The sequence below is a fragment of the Elgaria multicarinata genome, chromosome 1, assembly GCF_023053635.1.
Source record: "Elgaria multicarinata webbii isolate HBS135686 ecotype San Diego chromosome 1, rElgMul1.1.pri, whole genome shotgun sequence".
Taxonomy (NCBI): Eukaryota; Metazoa; Chordata; class Lepidosauria; order Squamata; family Anguidae; genus Elgaria; species Elgaria multicarinata.
In genome coordinates, this window is record NC_086171.1 from 5415698 (window position 1) to 5435418 (window position 19721).

Consider the following 19721-nt stretch of genomic DNA (forward strand, 5'->3'; position numbering starts at 1 on the left):
GGCAACTTGGTGCCCTCCAGATTTCTGGACTAGAGCTCCCATAATTCCTGTGTATTGGCCATGCTGGCCAGGGCTTGTGGGAGCTGTAGTCCAAAATATGTGGAAGGCACCAGGTTTCCTGGCCCTGCCATATAACAAAAGACAGCCTTTCTCAAGTGTCTCTGGTGGAAAGCAGGCTTGTGGCGGTGCCACTGTTCCGTTCTGTTCTCCAGGCCTTGAATTTCTAGTCTACTACGTATTCACTTGGTTTCATTCAGTAATAGAGTATTTTACACAAGGCCCAAGCTCACACGCTGGCATCTGTAGTTAAGAAACATATTGGGTAGCAAGGCTAGAAAGTGATGTCTCTCTGGGGCCTTAGACAGCTACTAGTAGTGAGTATGGGCTCTGGCCTATGTGACCTGATGGAATAAGGCAGCTTCACATATTCATAACCCCGGGCTTATCTACCAAATCACCATTCTGTTGCCCGAAATGCTAGGTCCTGGAATCATCTGAGAGTATACGTGTGTATTCCACTGGATAGAGTACAGGGTTTGGATTTGGGATCATTGGGTTCAAATTTCAGTGCAGTCACGGATCGTACCTTTCGGTCCCAAACCTTTCTTGTAAGCTATGGGTGACACTTCACAGCAGTGTCTTGAAGACAAGTGAAGATTGTGCAGCAGGCAGTAGGTTTTCAAAAGTTCTTAAACTGCCGTTAGTTATTGACTGAACCATTCCGTTTGCTCCTTGTTTAGACGGTGGTTGTTCCATTGGCGTTGAAGAAGAGGAAACAAGCAAAAAGGTGATGAATGAGGACATTCGCATCCATACGTGGCCCTGTTCATATTACATCAACTCTGAAAAACGATGGGTTCCTGGCAAGCTTTCGCTGACGCCCATTTCGGTCAGATTTACAGCTGACAAATCTGGAGAGCTCCTGGCCAGCTTCCATCTTTCCAGCATCAGTGAGATCAAGAAGGAATCTTCCAACTTCATCTTCAGTTCCCTCACTGTTTTGGAGAACAGCACCAAGCACTGGTTCAGTTCTCTTCAACCCAACCGGAATGTGGTCTTCAACGTCCTTGAGCATTTCTGGAGGGAGCAGCTGCTGTCCTTTGAGGGGGCAGCGGCTCGGGCCACCTGTCCACAGACGTCCAAGGGGAAGGAGCTAACCGGCTTGCTGATGGGGTCTCAGAAACGCCTGGAAGACACGGCAAAGGTGCTCGAGCACCAAGGAGAACAGTTCGATAACATCATGAAGGGGCTGAACAAGATTGAATCGGAGATGGATGTGGCAGACAGGTATAGGGGAGCATGTGACTGACTCCACACGGATAGAAAATGGAGTGGGATGTGGGAATCTCCAGGGAGGTGATTAGGGTGGCATCGCGCGGGAGTCGGTGGTCTCCGTTGCCACAGGACATATAACTATCTTAGGGAATTTGCCGTCACCCGAAGTGCTGCGGCCACAGCTTAGAGGTGACTCAAAATGGGATTAGGCAAATTCAGGGAGGGCAGGTTGATCGTTGGCTCTGAACAATGACAGCTAGATAGAAACTTCAGGTTCGTTGACAGCGTGCATCTGAATGCTCTCTTGCGGAGAGAGACAAATTGTAGGAGAGAGAGCTTCATGCCCTGTTCATGAGTGTTCTCAGGGTATATCCGGCCACTCGTCGTTTCAAATGGGATGTTTTTGCCTGATTCAGCAGGATTTTTCTCATGCTCTTTTTTTTTAAAAAAAAATCTAATTCCTGGCTTGCATGATTGCAGAGAAAAGCTCTTGAAAATATGTTCAGCATAGTTCAGCGTGTACTTAATCTGGCAAAGCTTGAGAAAGCATTAGAAACCGACATAAGAGAGACTGGCTGGGATCCAAAGAACTACTTTAGGCTTACTCTTTTAGAACCGGCATAAACCATTCACAACTTTTCGCCATTTCCCCTTTGCTATAAACAGCTGATGGCCATATCATGTTATAAATTATATTTGGAAGTCCTCTCAATTTTAAAAGCAGTGTGCCATGTGGCACGGGAAGGCTGCTACTGGAGAAACACGACTCCTAAGCGCCCTTGGGTCTATGAAACAAGGTTCACAGAACTTTGGCTCCTGCCTTTAACTAAATAACTTAATCTTAGCAGCAGAGAAGTTACTTTCTGAAGTCCATCCCTAGAATCTGTGGCTCAGTTGGAAGTTGAATCCAGGATTGTCCAAATCCCAAATGCTTTTCACTGGATTGTACTAGCTCCCGAAGGAGGGCGAGGCGTTCATGACAGGCCAGAGACTCACCTAGGTGATGTCATCCAGATGTGCCAATCCCAGATTTGCTGGCGTGTTACTTCAGTGAGATGGTAGTGTGTTACCAGGGTTTCAAAATTTCATTGCTCCAATTCTTTGGTAGAAGTTTCAGAGCTACTTTTTGCAGCGCAGAAATCCTCTAAAGCAGCCTTCCTCAACCTGGGGCACTCCAGATGTGTTGGACTGCAACTCCCAGAATGCCCCAGTTAGCTGGCTGGGGCATTCTGGGAGTTGCAGTCCAACACATCTGGAGCGCCCCAGGTTGAGGAAGGCTCCTCTAAAGCAACTACTGAAATGATTTGACTGTGTAATTCCCTGGATTATTTTTTAAAGTTCTTCTCCCAGTAAGCTTTTAAAATGGGCTTTTAGGACATATAAGTTTGTGAATACAAGCAGAGTGACAATAGAGCACCTGTCGGCTAATGGGTGTACACATCACAAAATTAGCAGTGAATCTCTGAATTGACTTCTGAAACACATTTTCAGCGAAAGTGTTATATACAGATTCAAGATGCTTGCTCCCAAGTAATTGTAAGCCACATTTCTGGCTTAATATTTTAGTGGGGGGGGGGGGGGCAGGGAAATAGATGGATTTTTGTCAGTGGACCTGTTTGACCCATGTATATTTGCTTACGAGTTCCTTCTGAATTTCAACACTACACACTGCCAAATTAAACAAAAGCCCCAAAAGGTTCCGTTAAGATTCAGTATAAATGTTTTAGCATGGCCTCTCCAAAATAGTATAAATTCAGACGGGGGAATGCTGTGAGTTGTAGGACTTCTGTTTCTGACGAAACATGGATAGGATTGCACCCTAAATGGCTTTAAAGAATGATCTATCAATTGCTGTTAGGTGTGTGGTAGGTTTTCTATTTCTGACGACCTGGTACTGGAGACAAATAGGAGATGGCCATTGCTTTCGTGCCCTGCATGTGGCGTTCCAGAGGAATCTGGCAGGCTGCTGTGGGAAATAAACCATCTAGACACATCTAGGCAATTTGGATATTCTTATGATGTGGAAACGAGGCTACGCTCAGTACTGGATGCAATATATATTCCTGGTTTTGAACCTGTGGCATTTCTCTTCTTGTTAGGTTATTGTCAGAACTGGAATCTCCAGCTTGGTGGCCTTTTGCTGGCAAACTATTGAAGGGGCCATTAGACGGGACAAAGCCAAAGGAATCCGCCACCGTTCTTGATTCTGGAAACAAGGATGGAGTAATAATAGAAATCCCTGTCATTATCACCGAAAGGACGGACTCTAACGTTAAACCAGGCAAACTTGCTCTCTTGGCTACTGGCCTGGAGATCAGCAACTCCAGTTCCCAGCTGCTTCACTGGTTTGACAAGAAGGACGTGGACGATGTCAAAGTTCATTCGCCGTATGAAATCAGCATCCGCCAGAGGTTCATCGGGAAACCAGACATCAGCTATCGGCTGCTGTCAGCAAAGATGCCGGAAGCCATCCCGATCTTGGAGATGCAATTCAGCAAGAAAATGCAGTTCATGGAGGATGCTTTGGGGTTTGTCGGGGCAAGGAAGGCTCACCAGGAAGGTGTTGGTACTTCCATCTGGCAAACAGGTAAGGGACAAAAGGGGAATTTTATCAGTAGCCCTGTCCATTAATCAGCAGAGCTGCCCTTCTTCAAATAATTTGAATACATTTATGAAGAATACGCCTTTATTAATAGTGGGGCTCATTATAATAGACATTTATTCGGCACTCTAGAATATTCAGAGCACTTCGAATCTCAGCAATCCTTTTGACGGTCGTATTAAGGTAGGTCTGTATCATTGTCCCTCCGTTGCAGATGTGCTTTTGGGTTCAGTGAAATTTAAACCAGGGATTTCCCGATTTATAGACCCAGTTTGCACGTCACAAATACTCAAAGTTGTCGTTTTTTTAAACCTCGAGTTTCTGCGAGTGAGCGAGCAGGCTCTCACTGCTTAATTGCTGCAAGCTGGAGAGGCTAACCAACCCAGGAACACCCCCACATTGTTTAGTGTTGCATCCAAACCCAGACTTCTAGCTTGTCTCTTTCTCAACAAGCCAGAGAAAGACCTCATGATTTGTTTTTGGATTCTTTCTCTGGCTTGTCAGGGGAGAGACAAGCCAGAAGTCTGGGTTTGGATGCAATGCCAAACAACCCAGGCATGGATGTGTTCCCCCCCCCCTGCATGCATTGGGAGCAATTGGGCAACGGCAGCCGGCATGCTCGCCTTTTTTCATTCATTCACAATAACCCAGTGGCCCCTTTTAGCTGACATGGCTTTAACCATGATGGTTAAGCCAGAAAGCTGGGCTGTGTTCAGAAGACACCTTAAACCATGGTTTTAATCATGGTGAATAAAGCAAAAGGCCTTACTGTGGTTAAAGCCGTGGTTTAAGGTGTCCTCTGAACACAGCCTGGCTTTCTGGTTAACCACCATGGTTAAAGCCGTGGTTTAAGGTGTCTTCTGACTGGGCCCAGTGTCTAAAAGCAACAGAAAAAAAACCCCTGGGTTGTTGTGTCATGCAAACTGTGCCATGTTGGTGAAACACAGCCTCCTTAGCCCTTATGAAAAATCTTCTTGTTGTAGTTCCCCTTCCACTGTGGCAACAGGGTTATAGATGCAAGAAAGGGCCCACTGGGGAGTCCCTACAATAGTCTTGGCGGAGTCCCACTGGATGAGTGGAGACATGATAGCACTCTTCAGATACTTAAAAGGTTGTCACACAGAGGAGGGCCAAGATCTCTTCTCGATCCTCCCAGAGTGCAGGACATGGAATCATGGGCTCAAGTGACAGGAAGCCAGATTCCAGTTGGACATCAGGAAAAACTTCCTGACTGTTAGAGCAGTACAACAATGGAATCAGTTACCTAGGGACGTTGTGGGCTCTCCCACACTAGAGTCGTTCAAGAGGCAGCTGGACAACCATCTGTCAGGGATGCTTTAGGGTGGATTCCTGCATTGAGCAGGGGGTTGGACTCGATGGCCTTGTAGGCCCCTTCCAACTCTGCTATTCTATGGTTCTATGAGTGTTCCACCTTAAAATTCTGCCTAAATTCAGGGTTTCCAAGCCCCTCCGTCAAGGCCCCCTGCCCCGTCCTAATTTGGGGAATGAGAGCCCATCCTGTTGCGCACCCAAGTCTGTGTCTCATGCTTTCCTTCCGCATACTGCAGCTTGCATGCTTTCTGCCAGGTTTGTGAGCTTCCTGTATCTTAATTTTGTCATCCCTTTTCCCTTCTTCAGAAATCATTGCCCCCCCCCCCCCAGTGATCAGTGGTATCTGTGCCTTACGCACCTCTCCTCTACATGCTTGCAATCCGTTCCCTCCTGTCAACTTGCTTCATATCCCCTTCTTTCCTTCAATTTATTTTTTTATTTATTACATTTTTATACCGCCCAATAGCCGAAGCTCTCTGAGCGGTTCCCTTCTGTCCTTGCAAGGTTACCTGCAAAAAAATAAGGCGTGGAAATTCTCAGCGTTGCTGCTGTGAGCACAAGTTCTGCATATTAAGTTGTGTATTTGGCGCGATTATTAAGCACAGCGTTTCAGGTTTTATTGCTCCAACCTCTACATGTCTAGGTGCCTGGAGACCACCCGGTCCTTGGCTACGTGTGTCTTCCTACAGCAGGTGCTTCTTCCGCACACTGTGCTTAAAAGACAATTTCCTAGCACTTTAAAACCTACAGTGCAGCCACAAGCCAGCCAACTAAGACGCTGTGTTCTGTTGTGCCCTTTGCTAAAATTAGATTTCAGCAGGGATTAAAACGTTCTGTTGTTGACCAGTCGCAGAGGTCCGGTGCTGGGGAAAGCTTGTTAATTTACAAGGAAGTATAACTCCTAGGCACCTGGCGCTAAAATGTCGGCATTAACGACCCAGAGGAAAAACAGCCTGCTGTTTATCAAGCACCGAGTTGCATCCTGGCAAATGGCTGCAGAGCTCCTGACGTGATAACCGCCAATTACATAAAGAACTGCTTTTGTTTCGCTTTTAAAAAAGCAAAAGAAAGCAAAAAACTAACCGGGGGGGGGGAACCCCTCTCTTCATCTGCTTTGCTATGTTTTAACACTTGAGTCAATGAGTTGAAGAGTTTGATGTCCTGCCCGCACTCTCTCCCATCAGTGGGTTTTTTTATGGTTTAAGTAGGAACATCAATAATAGAAAGCAAGAGATGGTGGAAATTCTGACTTTTGCAGTTGCATCAAAAGCTGCTCCTGTCGTCTTCCTGGTTCTTCCATTCTGTATGTCCTTTTCCTACTGACGTTGCTCTGCCACTAGATGGCAGTCAAACACCGCACCTTACCAGCTGGTATCTCTCTCCACCCCCCCCTCCGCCCCCCACCCCCCAGTTCTTTCCATCAACAAAATATTTCATTTTCCTAAAGCGTGTAGGGCAGGTACGAAGCACGTAAATTTATTTATTATTATTAATTATTTCTTAATTACATTTCTATACCGCCCAATAGCCGGAGCTCTCTGGGCGGTTCACAAAAATTAAAACCATTCAAAGTATAAAACAACAGTATAAAACCATAATATAAAATACCATATAAAAGCTCAACCAGATTAAAACAGCAGCAATGCAAAATTACAAATTTAAAACACCAAGTTAAAATTTATTTATAGACTGTTAAAATGCTGGGAGAATAAAAAGGCCTTCACCTGGCGTCTAAAGGCATATAATGTAGGTGCCAAGCGAACCTCCTTAGGGAGCTCATTCCAGAGCCGGGGTGCCACAGCAGAGAAGGCCCTCCTCCTGGTAGCCACCTGCCGCACTTCCTTTGGCAGGGGCTCGCGGAGAAGGACCCCTGAGGATGACCTTAGGGTCCGGGCAGGTACATATGGGAGGAGGCGTTCCTTCAGATAGCCTGGCCCCAAGCCGTTTAGGGCTTTAAATGTTAATACCAGCACTTTGAATCGGGCCCGGACATGGAATGTGTTTCTTTTATTTGTGCACCAAGCTAGCGAGAGACTTGTGACAAAGTTCTTACGTTAAGTAACGCACAAACACATCATCGTTGCTTTATGACTAGCTGTTGTCTGTTTCTGATTGAAACTCCTGACCGATGGACTCGGATCAAAAAGTGGATAGTTTGAGTTGTGTGCCCAGGACTCTTAAGCCATGGCTAGACCAGGCCTATATCCCGGGATTGTCCCGGGATCATCCCCGTGCATCCAAATGACACACAGGGGATCCCAGGAGCAGGCAGGGATGACCCCTCCATTTGCCTGGGATAATCCTTAGGTCTAGCTAAGTCCTTAGTTGAACCAGCCCCCTGAAAGAGCACTTTGTAGTACTAAAGTGATGTGCCCAAGTTATCAAAATCAGAGACTGTGTTGAGTTTGGGTTCTGGTTCTGTCAGATCCAAGTCATCAGTCACGTTCTTTTGGTTATTAAGATGAATCAAAGCCACTTGTGCAAAAAGACGGCAGTTTATTGATAGAAAATGGAAGCAGAATATATGCATGCAAATAAAGTTCGCACCTCCTAGCTAATCAAGCTTTCCTAGCTGGGTGTCTACAGGGGGGCCATGATGGAAGCTGCCCCTTTGAGCTACAGCAGATTCTCTAGGCCGGTTGCACGGTTCCTCCTGAAGCGAGGCCAGAGCGAGAAGCCTGTGCGTTGGATCTTATAGGCTCCCCTGCGAGCTGCCTGCCTCTCTCTCAGGAGCTGACAGGCTGCATCCCTCCCTCCTCTCAGGGGCGGGGGTCCCTCTCGCAGGTTCCCAAAACATCTAAGCACGGGAAATTAATTGCCTTCCTAGTGCCTTGTTAGGAATGAAGAACTCCCAGCTCATCTTGAGATAAGAGCCTATGAGAAAAGGGTGACATAACGATGAGAGGCCCATCGAGGGAACGAGGTCTACTCTTGTCAGCTAAAGCCTGCTAAAATCTACTCACTGTGTTAGGCTACACAAGTCTCTTAGCAGCATTTTGGAGCTCTGTGAAGTCCATGTTTCTGCTCACTTACGAACTCACTCCAGAGACCCACAGTTTTAATTGCAAAGTGCTATCGTTTATTTTTCTCTGTCCGTTTAAACTGGCAGTGTGAAAACTTTGCTGGCATGGAAACACTTCTTTGCCCCGATCTGCAATGCAACACTTTTGCGTACGTTTCCCTTACCATATCATCAACCCATCTTTCAACAGCCCCTAATGCAGAAAAGGAATGGGTGGTTGCGCTTGAAAATCCAAATCTTCCTTTGGCGAGGATAATAACGCATTTGTTGCCATGAACGGGTTGTCGGCCAGTGGTTTAAACAGTAGCAAACGAAACGGTCAAGAATTTCTTGCCATCTCAAATGATCCTCACTGTGGCTCAAAACCTACTAGAATATTGCCAGACACAAGGCGCCTTGTGTCTGGCAATATCCTAGTAGGTTTTGAGCCACAGGCTTCTCAGCGAAAATGAAGGGGGGATCACCAGCATATGTAAACTCCCAAGGATCAGCCAGTGAGTTGAAATGCATAGCGATTCTATCAACGTTATGTGGTGAGGATGTCTGGGTGCTTTCCCCACCTACCTAACTGTGGAGGAACCCGAAAGGGCGGGTCCCCGTGGTTCGCTGAGTGGTGGTCACAGATTCTCAAGACACAGTTTCTCTCTCTTTAGAAGGTTTATTACAAGCAGCCTGCAGTGCTGCAAGGTGAAAGTCTCAGAAGACCTGAGGAACTGCTCAATAATTTCAGGAAAGGCTAACATATTTATAGGATCAGTTCCCTCCAGATACAATGGTGGAACTTTCTTACCAGTCATAATACAGCTCTGCAATGCAATGACCAATGAGAAGCAAAGCATTTAGGCATGTACAGAGTTTGAGTACTTCTCTGGCTAGAATACTATACATATATGGGTATTGCAATAGTTACAGGAAATACATCTTTATCTGTTTCTTTTCTGGTTATCTTGCCTTGCAGATATCTTACTCTACCCTCTAACTGCAGGTGTTGACACCGTCTTGTGAGAAGGCATTTATGCATGTGCAAAGTGCAGATAATTCTAAGACTAGAAAACCAATACGTAGATGGGTATTGCAATCCTGGAACATCTGTTCCTTTGTGGTTACTACTCTTCCTGTCCTTGCTGGGAGGCTCACACTCTGACTAATGCGTCAACACTTCTTGTTGGTTGAGCAAGTGTTGCTCAATATATTTTCAGCTACAGTTTGCATCAAATTGCTATAGAACTTAATTTCTAATAGAAAGGGCTTACATCAAAACAGGGTGGGCACAGACAAAACAGCCCATTCACACATTTCCACGACACTAACACTACCTTCTGTTGTTGTTCTAACCGTCTCTGTTCATAGGAACGTAGAAAGCTGTGTTATACCGAGTCAGATCATTGGTCTATTTAGCTCAGTATTAGCTACACTGGCTGGCAGCAGCTCTTCCAGGTTTTCAGACAGGAGTCTTTCAGAGCTCTGTATGGAACCTTTTGCAAGCAAAGCATGTGTTCTGCATAACAGAACTCATCAATTCTTAGCAGTTGCTAATCTAGCAGGCTTCTGGAGTAAGTCATGGACCACAAGTGCGCTGGGGAGTTAATTTTGCTGCCCAGCCCTCTTTATTGTAAGGACATCCTTCCTGGTAAGCAGGCCAGGATTTGCTTCTCTTAGGATGTATGTTTCGATGCCAAAAAGTCTTAAAACTCCAGGTTGTGCTGGCTGGGGAATACTGGGAGTTATCGGACTTTTTTTTCTGTCTAGACATTTGTAGAATTGTGCCCTTAGTCATGTTGGGTTCCCTATTGCCTCTATCCTTGGGGCTCTTATAGGAAAGAGGAACATGATTTAGGGAAGAGCTTCATGCGAAAGTTATGAAGGGTCTCACCCCGCCCTACTTATCATAGAATCATAGAATAGCAGGGTTGGAAGGGGCCTACAAGGCCATCGAGTCCAACCCCCTCCTCAATGCAGGAATCCACCCTAAAGCATCCCTGACAGATGGTTGTCCAGCTGCCTCTTGAATGCCACTAGTGTGGGAGAGCCCACAACCTCCCTAGGTAACTGGTCCCATTGTCGTACTGCTCTAACAGTCAGGAAGCTTTTCCTGATGTCCAGCTGGAATCTGGCTTCCTTTAACTTGAGCCCATTATTCTGTGTCCTGCACTCTGGGAGGATCGAGAAGAGATCCTGGCCCTCCTCTGTGTGACAACCTTTTAAGTATTTGAAGAGTGCTCTCATGTCTCCCCTCAATCTTCTCTTCTCCAGGCTAAACAAGCCCAGTTCTTTCAGTCTCTCTACATAGGGCTTTGTTTCCAGACCCCTGATCATCCTGGTTGCCCTCCTCTGAACATGCTCCAGCTTGTCTGCATCCTTCTTGAAGTGTGGTGCCCAGAACTGGACGCAATACTCTAGAGGAGGCCTAACCAAGGCCGAATAGAGGGGAACCAGTACCTTGCAACATCTGGAAGCTATACTTCTATTAATGCAGCCCAAAATAGCATTTGCCTTTCTTGCAGCCACATCGCACTGTTGGCTCATATTCAGCTTGCGATCTACAACAATTCCAAGCTCCTTCTCTTTTGTAGTATTGCTGAGCCAAGTATCCCCCATCTTGTAACTGCCTTTGGTTTCTATTTCCTAGATGTAGAACTTGGCATTTATCCCTATTAAATTTCATTCCGTTGTTTTCAGCCCAGCACTCCAGCCTATCCAGATCACTTTGAAGTTTGTTTCTGTCTTCCAGGGTATTAGTTATCCCACCCAATTTTGTGTCATCTGCAAATTTGATCAGCATTCCAGAGATCTGCCTAACTGGAGACTCTGGAGGTGGAATTTGGGGCTGCCTTCATGCAAAGCATGGGCGTTGCAGTCATTACTGTGAAAATAAATGAAAACATGAAATGCAGGAGATGATGAAACAAGAAGGCGAGGAAAAGGCGTCCAATTCTGTTGTGTTTCCCCTATGGAATGTCATCCCCTGAGATTCTTCAGGCTTCTTAACACTAGAGGCTAAAGATCATTTGTCAAACAGAGCGCCCTCCTTAACTCAGGGCATGTTTGCCCAAGGCAGATGGCAAGCACATTTTGCTGTTGTGTGTACCCCTGGCAGAGAGCCACAACTCCTCCCAGTGCCCTACTTGTAACTTGTGCATTGATGCTTGTGTATCTTTCTTTTAAATTTAAAGGGTAATGGGTGAAGTGCCTACCAGCAGCATGGGAGGGCTTGCATGTCTTTTATTATCTTTCATGCTCAACCCAGTTGGAGCTAGACAGAGCAAAGCTTTTGTGAACTGCCTCTGAGTGCATGCCTTCCTTCAGCCCCGAACTCCTTTCTGCCTTAGAAAAGGCCTGCCACCTTTTAGTAAGGAGGCATAACAAATTTCTCTCAAGGAAACGATGACTTTTATTTCGAGAGCCGGATGTTTGATGAATCACCCTTTTAAGTCGATTCGGCAACCCAGAAATGTGAAATCATCATCTGCTATTGCACTCATGTCCTGTTTGTGGGTTTCCCAGAGGCAAGCTGGTTGGCCACTAGAGAGGCCTTCAGTCTGATCCAGCACGGCTCTTCTTCTGTGCCCAAGACAGTGTTCCAGTAGGGCCTCCAGTGATCTGAGAAGGTGCTGCCCTACAGTGAACCTCCTCCTCCTCCACCTCCTCCTCCTCCTCCTCCTCCTCCTTCTTCTCTTCTTCTCCTTCTTCTTCTTCTCTTCTTCTCCTTCTTCTTCTTCTCCTTCTTCTCTTCTTCTTCTCTTCTTCTCCTTCTTCTCTTCTTCTCCTTCTTCTCTTCTTCTTCTTCTTCTTCTTCTTCTTCTTCTTCCCTTTCTTCTTCTTCTTCTTCTTCTCCTTCTTCTCTTCTTCTTCTCCTCTTCTTCTCCTCTTCATCATCATCTTCTTCTTCTTCTTCTTCTTCTTCTTCTTCTTCTCCTCCTCCTCCTCCTTCTTCTCTTCTTCTCCTTCTTCTTCTTCTCTTCTTCTCCTTCTTCTCTTCTTCTTCTCTTCTTCTCCTTCTTCTCTTCTTCTCCTTCTTCTCTTCTTCTTCTTCTTCTTCTTCTTCTTCTTCTTCTTCTTCCCTTTCTTCTTCTTCTTCTTCTCCTCCTCCTTCTCTTCCTTCTCCTCCTCCTCCTCCTCCTCCTTCTTCTTCTTCTTCTTCTTCTTCTTCTTCTTCTTCTTCTTGTGAACTGCCCAGAGAGCTTCGGCTATTGGGTGGTATAGAAATGTAATAAATAAATAAATAAATAAATAAATAAATAAATAATAATAATAATAATAATAATAATAATTACATTTATATCCCACCTTTTTTCCTCCAAGGAACCCAAGGTGGTGTACATAATCCTCTCCATTTTATCCTCACAACAACAACCCTGTGAGGTAGGTTGGGCTGAGAGTCTGTGACTGGCCCAAAGTCTCACCCAGTGGGTTTCCATGGCCGAGGGGGGACTAGAACCCACATCTCCCGAGTCCCAGTCCAGCACTTTAGCCACTACCCCACACTCACATCTACTTCATGCCTGCTTCCCACTATGGGCCACTTTTTAAACAGGATAATGTACCGAGCAGCTAAGGGGTTGTGTGTGTTGAGTGTGTGTGTTTTAATAGAAGTAGGCAGAAATTCCCTGGTGCATGCACAAATTCGTTGCAGCCGGTGTGTTACTGTGGAAGTCTACAGTGTTAGGACCTGTACCAGCAGTTTGATTCACTGGGTACAAGCTGGTGATTTCAGACACGGTTAAATTTATACTGGCATGAATGGTTCTCTTGTAGCAAAGCTGCCCGGGTCCCAGCTCAGGAGCTAACGCTGCGATAACCAAATAATTCCAGGGGATTAAGAGTTTGCAGTAATTACTCCTGTGGGGATTTAGAGGCTTGTATTTTTAGCTTTAGCTTTTGTGTCTGCCTTTTACATTAAGTAACACAATCTGGAGCAGGGGAGCAGGCTCTGTCACAGGGCCAGACGTTTTGGCACGGCTCCTCCGAAACCCCGAGCGAGCTTCAGCCTCCAACCTACTTCCTGGCCCGCTGCCCCACAGCTGTCGCGGTGCTGGTGGCGTACGCAATCGGGCAGCAGCAGCGGCTTCCTCCAAAAATTTGCTGTCCTCTGCCCTTCTAGCGTGGACCACTGTTGTGCGTGCGTGCGTGTGTGTGTGTGTGCCTGTGTGCGTTCAGAGCATCCGAAGCGCAAGCTGCGTCTGGCGCTAAGCACCCACAACTATCTGCATTGCAAATAATGGCCTTTAATTGCCACACTTAGCTGGTATCAGATACCGCAATCGGAGCCGGCGCTTTAAATAAACCACAGGTGGCCTGCTGCTTCAGGAGTCACCACCCGGGTGCTACCCTGTCGATTTGCGCCGGGCGCCCCGGTTTGTCATCCGGTTTGCGTTCGGAGGTTGGCCGGCCGGCTAAGTGCATTTGCAGGTGGTTTCGAGGGGATCTGCTGCCGGTTGTTTGGGTTGGATTCATCGGAGAGGAGGGAAAGGGCATCGGCGTTGCAGCTTTATAGAAACATTAAGGCGGCCTTCCAAGTTGACGGAACAAGGAGAAGTTCAGAGCTGCAAGAGCTTGCCAGTAATGGGGGCCTCCTTCCTCCAACCCCAACAGACTTGGGGCAGGGGAGGGGGAAAGGGCTGTTCTGCTGGATTTCCCCCAGCACAGTAGCCCAGACTGTCTCTCCTTCCTATTTCCCTGTGGCCTGTACCGATCTCCCTATCAGGACCCTTTGGTACCTTTTTGCTTGCTCCAAGCATTATCCATGTACGGAAAGCCTTGGCGCAGGTGAGCAATGGCTGGGACATTTTTAGCAAGAACCACGGGAGAGCCAGCTTGCATTTTTGGTGCACGTCGCCCATTTATCCGTGGCACCGCCGGTGTTCTGCTTTGGATTTTTCAGACCCACCCATTTTCTCCCTTCCCCACTTGTTAGTTCCTGACCTCCTCCCTCCCCCAACCCCATATCAACTTTCGTCTTAATAGATATGCTTCCCGCCAGAGAGGATACCGTTTCTTTAAAAGGGGGTTGGATAAATTCCAGGAGGCGAAGGCTATCCGTGGCTACTAGCCCTGATGGTTGGGTGCTACCTCCAGTATTCGAGGCAGTAAGGCTGCGTGCACCAGTTGCTGGGGAACATGGGCGGGAGGGTGCTGTTGCACCATGTCCTGCTTGTTCATCCCTGGCCGATGGCTGGTTGGCCGTTGTGTGAACCGAGTGCTGGACTAGATGGACCCTTGGTCTGATCCAGCACGGGGCTCCTTATGTTCTTATGTGTTCTGTACAGGGCCCGGCACATTTCGTTGGCGTTAAAGCAGAAGATGCCCTCCGTCTTTGGAAGGCGGCCACGCGCATCTCACTTCAGCTGTGAAACTAACGTTTGCAAACCGCCCAGAGAGCTTCAGCTATTGGGCGGTATGAAAATGCAATAAATAAATAATAAGTAACGTGAAGAAGCGGCGGCAGGTTGCTGCGACAACCGGTCTTGCTGCATCCGATTAAAGCTCTATCTTGTCCAGTGTCCTCTTTCCAACAGCAGTCAACTCTGGTGCCTTTTGGGAAGCTGGTGCACAGGCAGCAGGAGGGGGCAGCCGTCCGGCTTAGCAGGCCTTGCCCCATATAAGCAAACGACCGTGGCGCAGTTTTTAAAACAATGCCGCTGCCCTTCTGCCGTTTTCTTTTCCTGATCCCTCTGTAGTCCTTCTGCTGTAGTCCTTCTGCTGCATGCCCTGTAGTCCTTCTGCTGCATGACCTTGTGAAGTGAACGCAATGGAGGCTCCAGCAGGTGTCACTGTGTGGCTATCTTTTATTTTCGCTTGGGTGTGCGCAGACACTGTTGAAAGGGCCCCCCCTCCTTCACAGGGCTGAACTCTACCTGTTCTAAGCGGTACAGGTCTGTCATTGAAAACAGCAGCCCCAGGTCAAGACTTTCCCCCTCCCCTCTAAGATATAGCCTTTCCCAGCCAGGTGCCCTCCAGGTGTGTTGGGACTGGAAGTGGCACCGTCTCCGGCCAGCTTGGCCGTGGAATAGTGGGTGTTGCAGGCTTGTAGTCCAACACATCTGTTGGGCAAGGCCGGTGTTGTACAACTTACTCTGTCTCCTGGCACCACTGCGCCGTGCTTTTCCTTCAACGCCTGCAACTGCATCCGCCAGTCATGTGGCATTGGGCCAGGGATGCAGAGTAAATTGGCCGGCATGCTATTGGCCTGTGTGTAGGTGGGTGGTGGGGACGGGTCCACTCCACCCAGGGCTGCAAACCTTGGCAGCAAACCCACATTTCTGTTAAAGTGCAGCTTTACCATTACGTAGGAAGGACTTCCCCCTAAAGAATACAATACTTCGAACTTGGATTTTTTCCCCCTCCCTGAAATGTATGGAGCACATTTTGGATTCCAACCTGTTTTCTTCTTCTCGCAGCTACAGGACTGATAGGAGGCATGGTGCAATCTGGATCATCACCATCCTCCTCTCGAGGTGCAGGTGGCAGCCAGCAGGCTCAGCTGCAGCAGCAGGTTGTGTCAGAGGCCGAAACTCAGGAACTGAAGCAGGTACGTCGGGGGCATCTCATGCCAAAAGGCAGCGGAGGCAAGCAAGGTGCTCGGTCTGCACCTTGTTCCTTCGCTCAGACATATTGGTTTATCCTGATTCTGTTTTCTGTTTCATGGCTTTAGCCTTTCTTGCTATGTAAAGCACTGCGTGGATACGTCTGGGTGGGATATGGTCTTCCTTTCCCACCTGTATTCATAGAATCATAGAACAGCAGAGTTGGAAGGGGCCTACAAGGCCATCGAGTCCAACCCCCTGCTCAGTGCAGGAATCCACCCTAAAGCTTCCCTGACAGATGGTTGTCCAGCTGCCTCTTGAAGGCCTCTAGTGTGGGAGAGCCCACCACCTCCCTAGGTCACTGGTTCCATTGTCGTACTGCTCTAACAGTCAGGAACTTTTTCCTGATGTCCAGCCGGAATCTGGCTTCCTGTCACTTGAACCCGTTATTCCGTGTCCTGCACTCTGGGAGGATCGAGAAGAGATCCTGGCCCTCCTCTGTGTGACAACCTTTTAAGTCTTTGAAGAGTGCTATCATGTCTCCCCTCCGTCTTCTCTTCTCCAGGCTAAACATGCCCAGTACTTTCAGTCTCTCTTCATGGGGCTTTGTTTCCAGACCGGATCGGGTATTTGACCGGATCGGGTCTGGCCAGTTCTGGGGTTGGACTTGATGGACTTATAGGCCCCTTCCAACTCTACTATTTTGTGATTCTATGACATGAGCAGAGGGAGAGATATGAAGGCCTGGGAAAAACAGGGTGAAAGAAACTGGAGGGAAAAAGTCGTCTCTCTCTCCCCCCCTCCCCCCGGGACAAAAACAGTCCCCAGGGAAAAACTAAACAAAACGTGTTTTCAAATTTTTCAAAGTTTTTTTTCTTTTACACCCAGAGCGACACTTGCTTGTCGCCAGTCCTAATTAACACAGGTTTACCAAAGCATCCGAATGTATATGACAGCAGAAGAAAACTGCAGGTTGCATCCAAATATTTAGCTCAATTTGACTAATGTGAAATCCACCTCACCACTGTCTGGTCTACACCCACCCTGCGCCTTGGGTGTTCTTATCTGCCTGGCATTTTGACCCCCTGGCTAATATTTGCCCAGCCTCCGACACTCCCTTGCAGGTTTTCTCCCTTCCAGCCGTCAGCTCGCGGCCTCTCTTGTCCCATAAAGCCATGTGAAGTGTTTCCACAGCCTCCCTTTCCTCAACTTCAGGACACGAAGTTTTCTTCCTGTGATTGAAAGAAGGACTACAGTGCAAAGCAGAGATGGCTAACCAATGTTTTGGCCTTCAACTGCCATCGTCTATTATCAGTGGCTTTGCTAGCTAGGACTGATGGGAGCTGTAGGCCGAAATATCTGGGTGGCCACAAGTTGCCCTCCCTAAGCACAAAGCAAACCATAGCACCCTATGAAGTGTGGGGCGCTAGCCGTTTTGTGGCGCCTTCCCATGGGGGAATCTGTGCATGCAGAATGCAGTCTCCACTTCCTAGAACTGCTTTCCCCTACCAGGCGCCCTCCAAACGTGTAGGATTTCAACTCCCACCATTCCTGGCCAACATGGCCAATTATGCTGGCTGAGGATGATAGGAATTGCAGTTCAACACATCTGGAGGTCACCCAAGTTGGGAAACCCTGTGCCTAGCATAAAAGCATGTTATCCTTTGAACTCAAATTCTGTTCAGCTGGGGCAGAAATAGGGGTTCTTTCTTTGAGGAAGTGCCCCTCGCATTGAGTAGGCTAATACGTCCTACCCGCAAAGTAATGCAGTGGTTGCTTAGGTTCCTGGGATGACGGCGGAGGCTTTGGCTTTCTGGAAAAGAGTTAAACACGCCAGTGAGATTTGGTCATCCAGAGCTTTGTGACGAGTTTCTTGGGCAATTAATGCTCTTGTCAAAGGAGATGTTTGCATTACAGGTTCTGAGTTCTTCTGTGGGTTGGATTCAAATCCACACCAGAGAAGAATTCCCAGTTTAATCCCTTCTTACCCACTCATTCAGATCCTAGATCCTCCACAGCTCCTTTCCCTTAAACTCCACTTCGTGGCTGGGCAAGCAGGAGAGAGAGAGAGAGGGGGGTGGGGGGGGAGAAGGAGGGAAATCTCTCCTCTCTCTGGCAGCTGGTGCACTCTGTAGCTGCCTGCCAGGTTGAAAGGTATCCGTGGCTTTTGGAAATGGTCGTTTTCCTGAAGGACCCCGAGGGTGTTTCATCCCATGGCGCTGCATAGCCGGAGAGGAAAAGCTGAAAGAGAATTCCCTCTTGCCGTGGCTGGAACACTGCTGCAGCCAATGATTGGAGTTTAAAGGGAAAGGAGGGTTGGACGGAAGGCAGGGTATTCGGGGCTTTTTGAGTGGTGGGCATTCAAATCTGGCTCAAAAATAAGCCAAGCTGCTGCTGGGTTTGGGGAGAAGTAGTTCATCTTTTGGGGCCAAGACCAGTGTGAGCCACCGTTGATGGCCCGGACATGTCTAAAATCAATAGAGCACGGACAGGCAACCTGGTGACCCCCAGATGTTTTGGGCTACAACTCCCCTAAGCATGGCCAATGGTCAGGGATGATGGGAATTGAAGTCCCAAACATCTGGAGGACGGCACGTTGCCTACCCCTCTGTGATAAGGACTCCCCATGGCTGCTTGTAGTGAGATCTGCAATCCCGGAGCTTTTAGGCAGATCATACTTTTTCCATCTTTATAATTACAAAGGCAGAAAATAATTGTTTTGCCTCGTACAGGGTTCTCAAGAGATTGGTGGCCACACTTCAACAATTAAGCCCTGGTTTTGCTTCTAAGTAGCTCTTAGCTGCTAATCACTCGGCAGAGAGGTCCTACCATCTTTTTGGAGAGCGTTGCCTTCATCTACTGTCAGAGGCAGGGCGGAAGAACAGGTGTGAGTGGTTGAGAGAGGACACGTCTTCATTTACGTCTCGTCTGAGGTGGATGGCTACAGACTAGCAATGCAACACCTGTTAGGTATCCTCAGAGCCAGAGTTTTCCTTTACCCAGAGGCAATAAGATGCCCTGAAATGAGACGAGATGCAAGAGACGCTTGCGGTGTGTGTGTTGATTGGTGCGGTCCCCTCTTGCTAGAAGGTAAAGCCTCGCTCTAGGGTCCCACATGGGCGGCTGTCGATTGAGCAGTAAAGGCGAGAGCGTCACATGTTGACAATCCTAACTTTACCTTGGCTTTACTTCCATGGACGCAGACAGCGAGAAGTCTGAGCCGAATGGCGGAGCTGTGCTGGGAAATCAGTTTAAAGAAAGGAACTTGGCAAAGATTTTCCCAAAAGCTGTTCAAAGAAGTAGCCAACAATTATTTATTGATTATTACATTTATATCCTGCCCGTTTTCCTCATAGCTTACACAGCCCACCTCTTTATTTTATACTCAAAGCAGCCCCATGGGGTATGTTAGTGACTGGTCCAGAGTCACCGAGTGAGCTTCATAGAATCATAGAATAGTGGAAGGGGCCTCTAAGGCCATCAAGTCCAACCCCCTGCTCAATGCAGGAATCCACCCTACAGCATCCCTGACAGATGGTTGTCCAGCTGCCTCTTGAAGGCCTCTAGTGTGGGAGAGCCCACCACCTCCCTAGGTAACTGTTCCATTGTCGCACTGCTCTAACAGTCAGGAAGTTTTTCCTGATGTCCAGCCGGAATCTGGCTTCCTGTCACATGAGCCCGTTATTCCGTGTCCTGTACTCTGGGAGGATCGAGAAGAGATCCCGGCCCTCCTCTGTGTGACAACTTTTTAAGTATTTGAAGAGTGCTATCCTGTCTCCCCTCAATCTCCTCTTCTCCAGGCTAAACATGCCCAGTTCTTTCAGTCTCTCCTCAGAGGGCTTTGTTTCCAGACCCCTGATCATCCTGGTTGCCCTCCTCTGAACACGCTCCAGCTTGTCTGCATCCTTCTTGAAGTGTGGTGCCCAGAACTGGATGCACTACTCTAGATGAGGCCTAACAAGGGCCG

General features: G+C 47.8%; 1 protein-coding gene across 2 annotated transcripts in view; it reads left to right on the plus strand.

Annotated features, from left to right (window-relative positions):
- Nucleotides 1-745: 745 nt before the first annotated feature.
- SNAP47 (synaptosome associated protein 47) overlaps nucleotides 746-19721 on the plus strand; it is a 79432-nt gene continuing 60456 nt past the window's right edge. For both annotated transcript variants that reach the window (XR_010025262.1, XM_063122862.1), the window contains exons 1-3: nucleotides 746-1287; nucleotides 3375-3862; nucleotides 15629-15759. Coding sequence is in view for 1 of the 2 variants with exons in the window: in XM_063122862.1 (XP_062978932.1) it covers nucleotides 791-1287; nucleotides 3375-3862; nucleotides 15629-15759 (1116 nt within the window). In the remaining variant the exon portion in view is untranslated. The remainder of the gene's footprint in view (nucleotides 1288-3374; nucleotides 3863-15628; nucleotides 15760-19721) is intronic.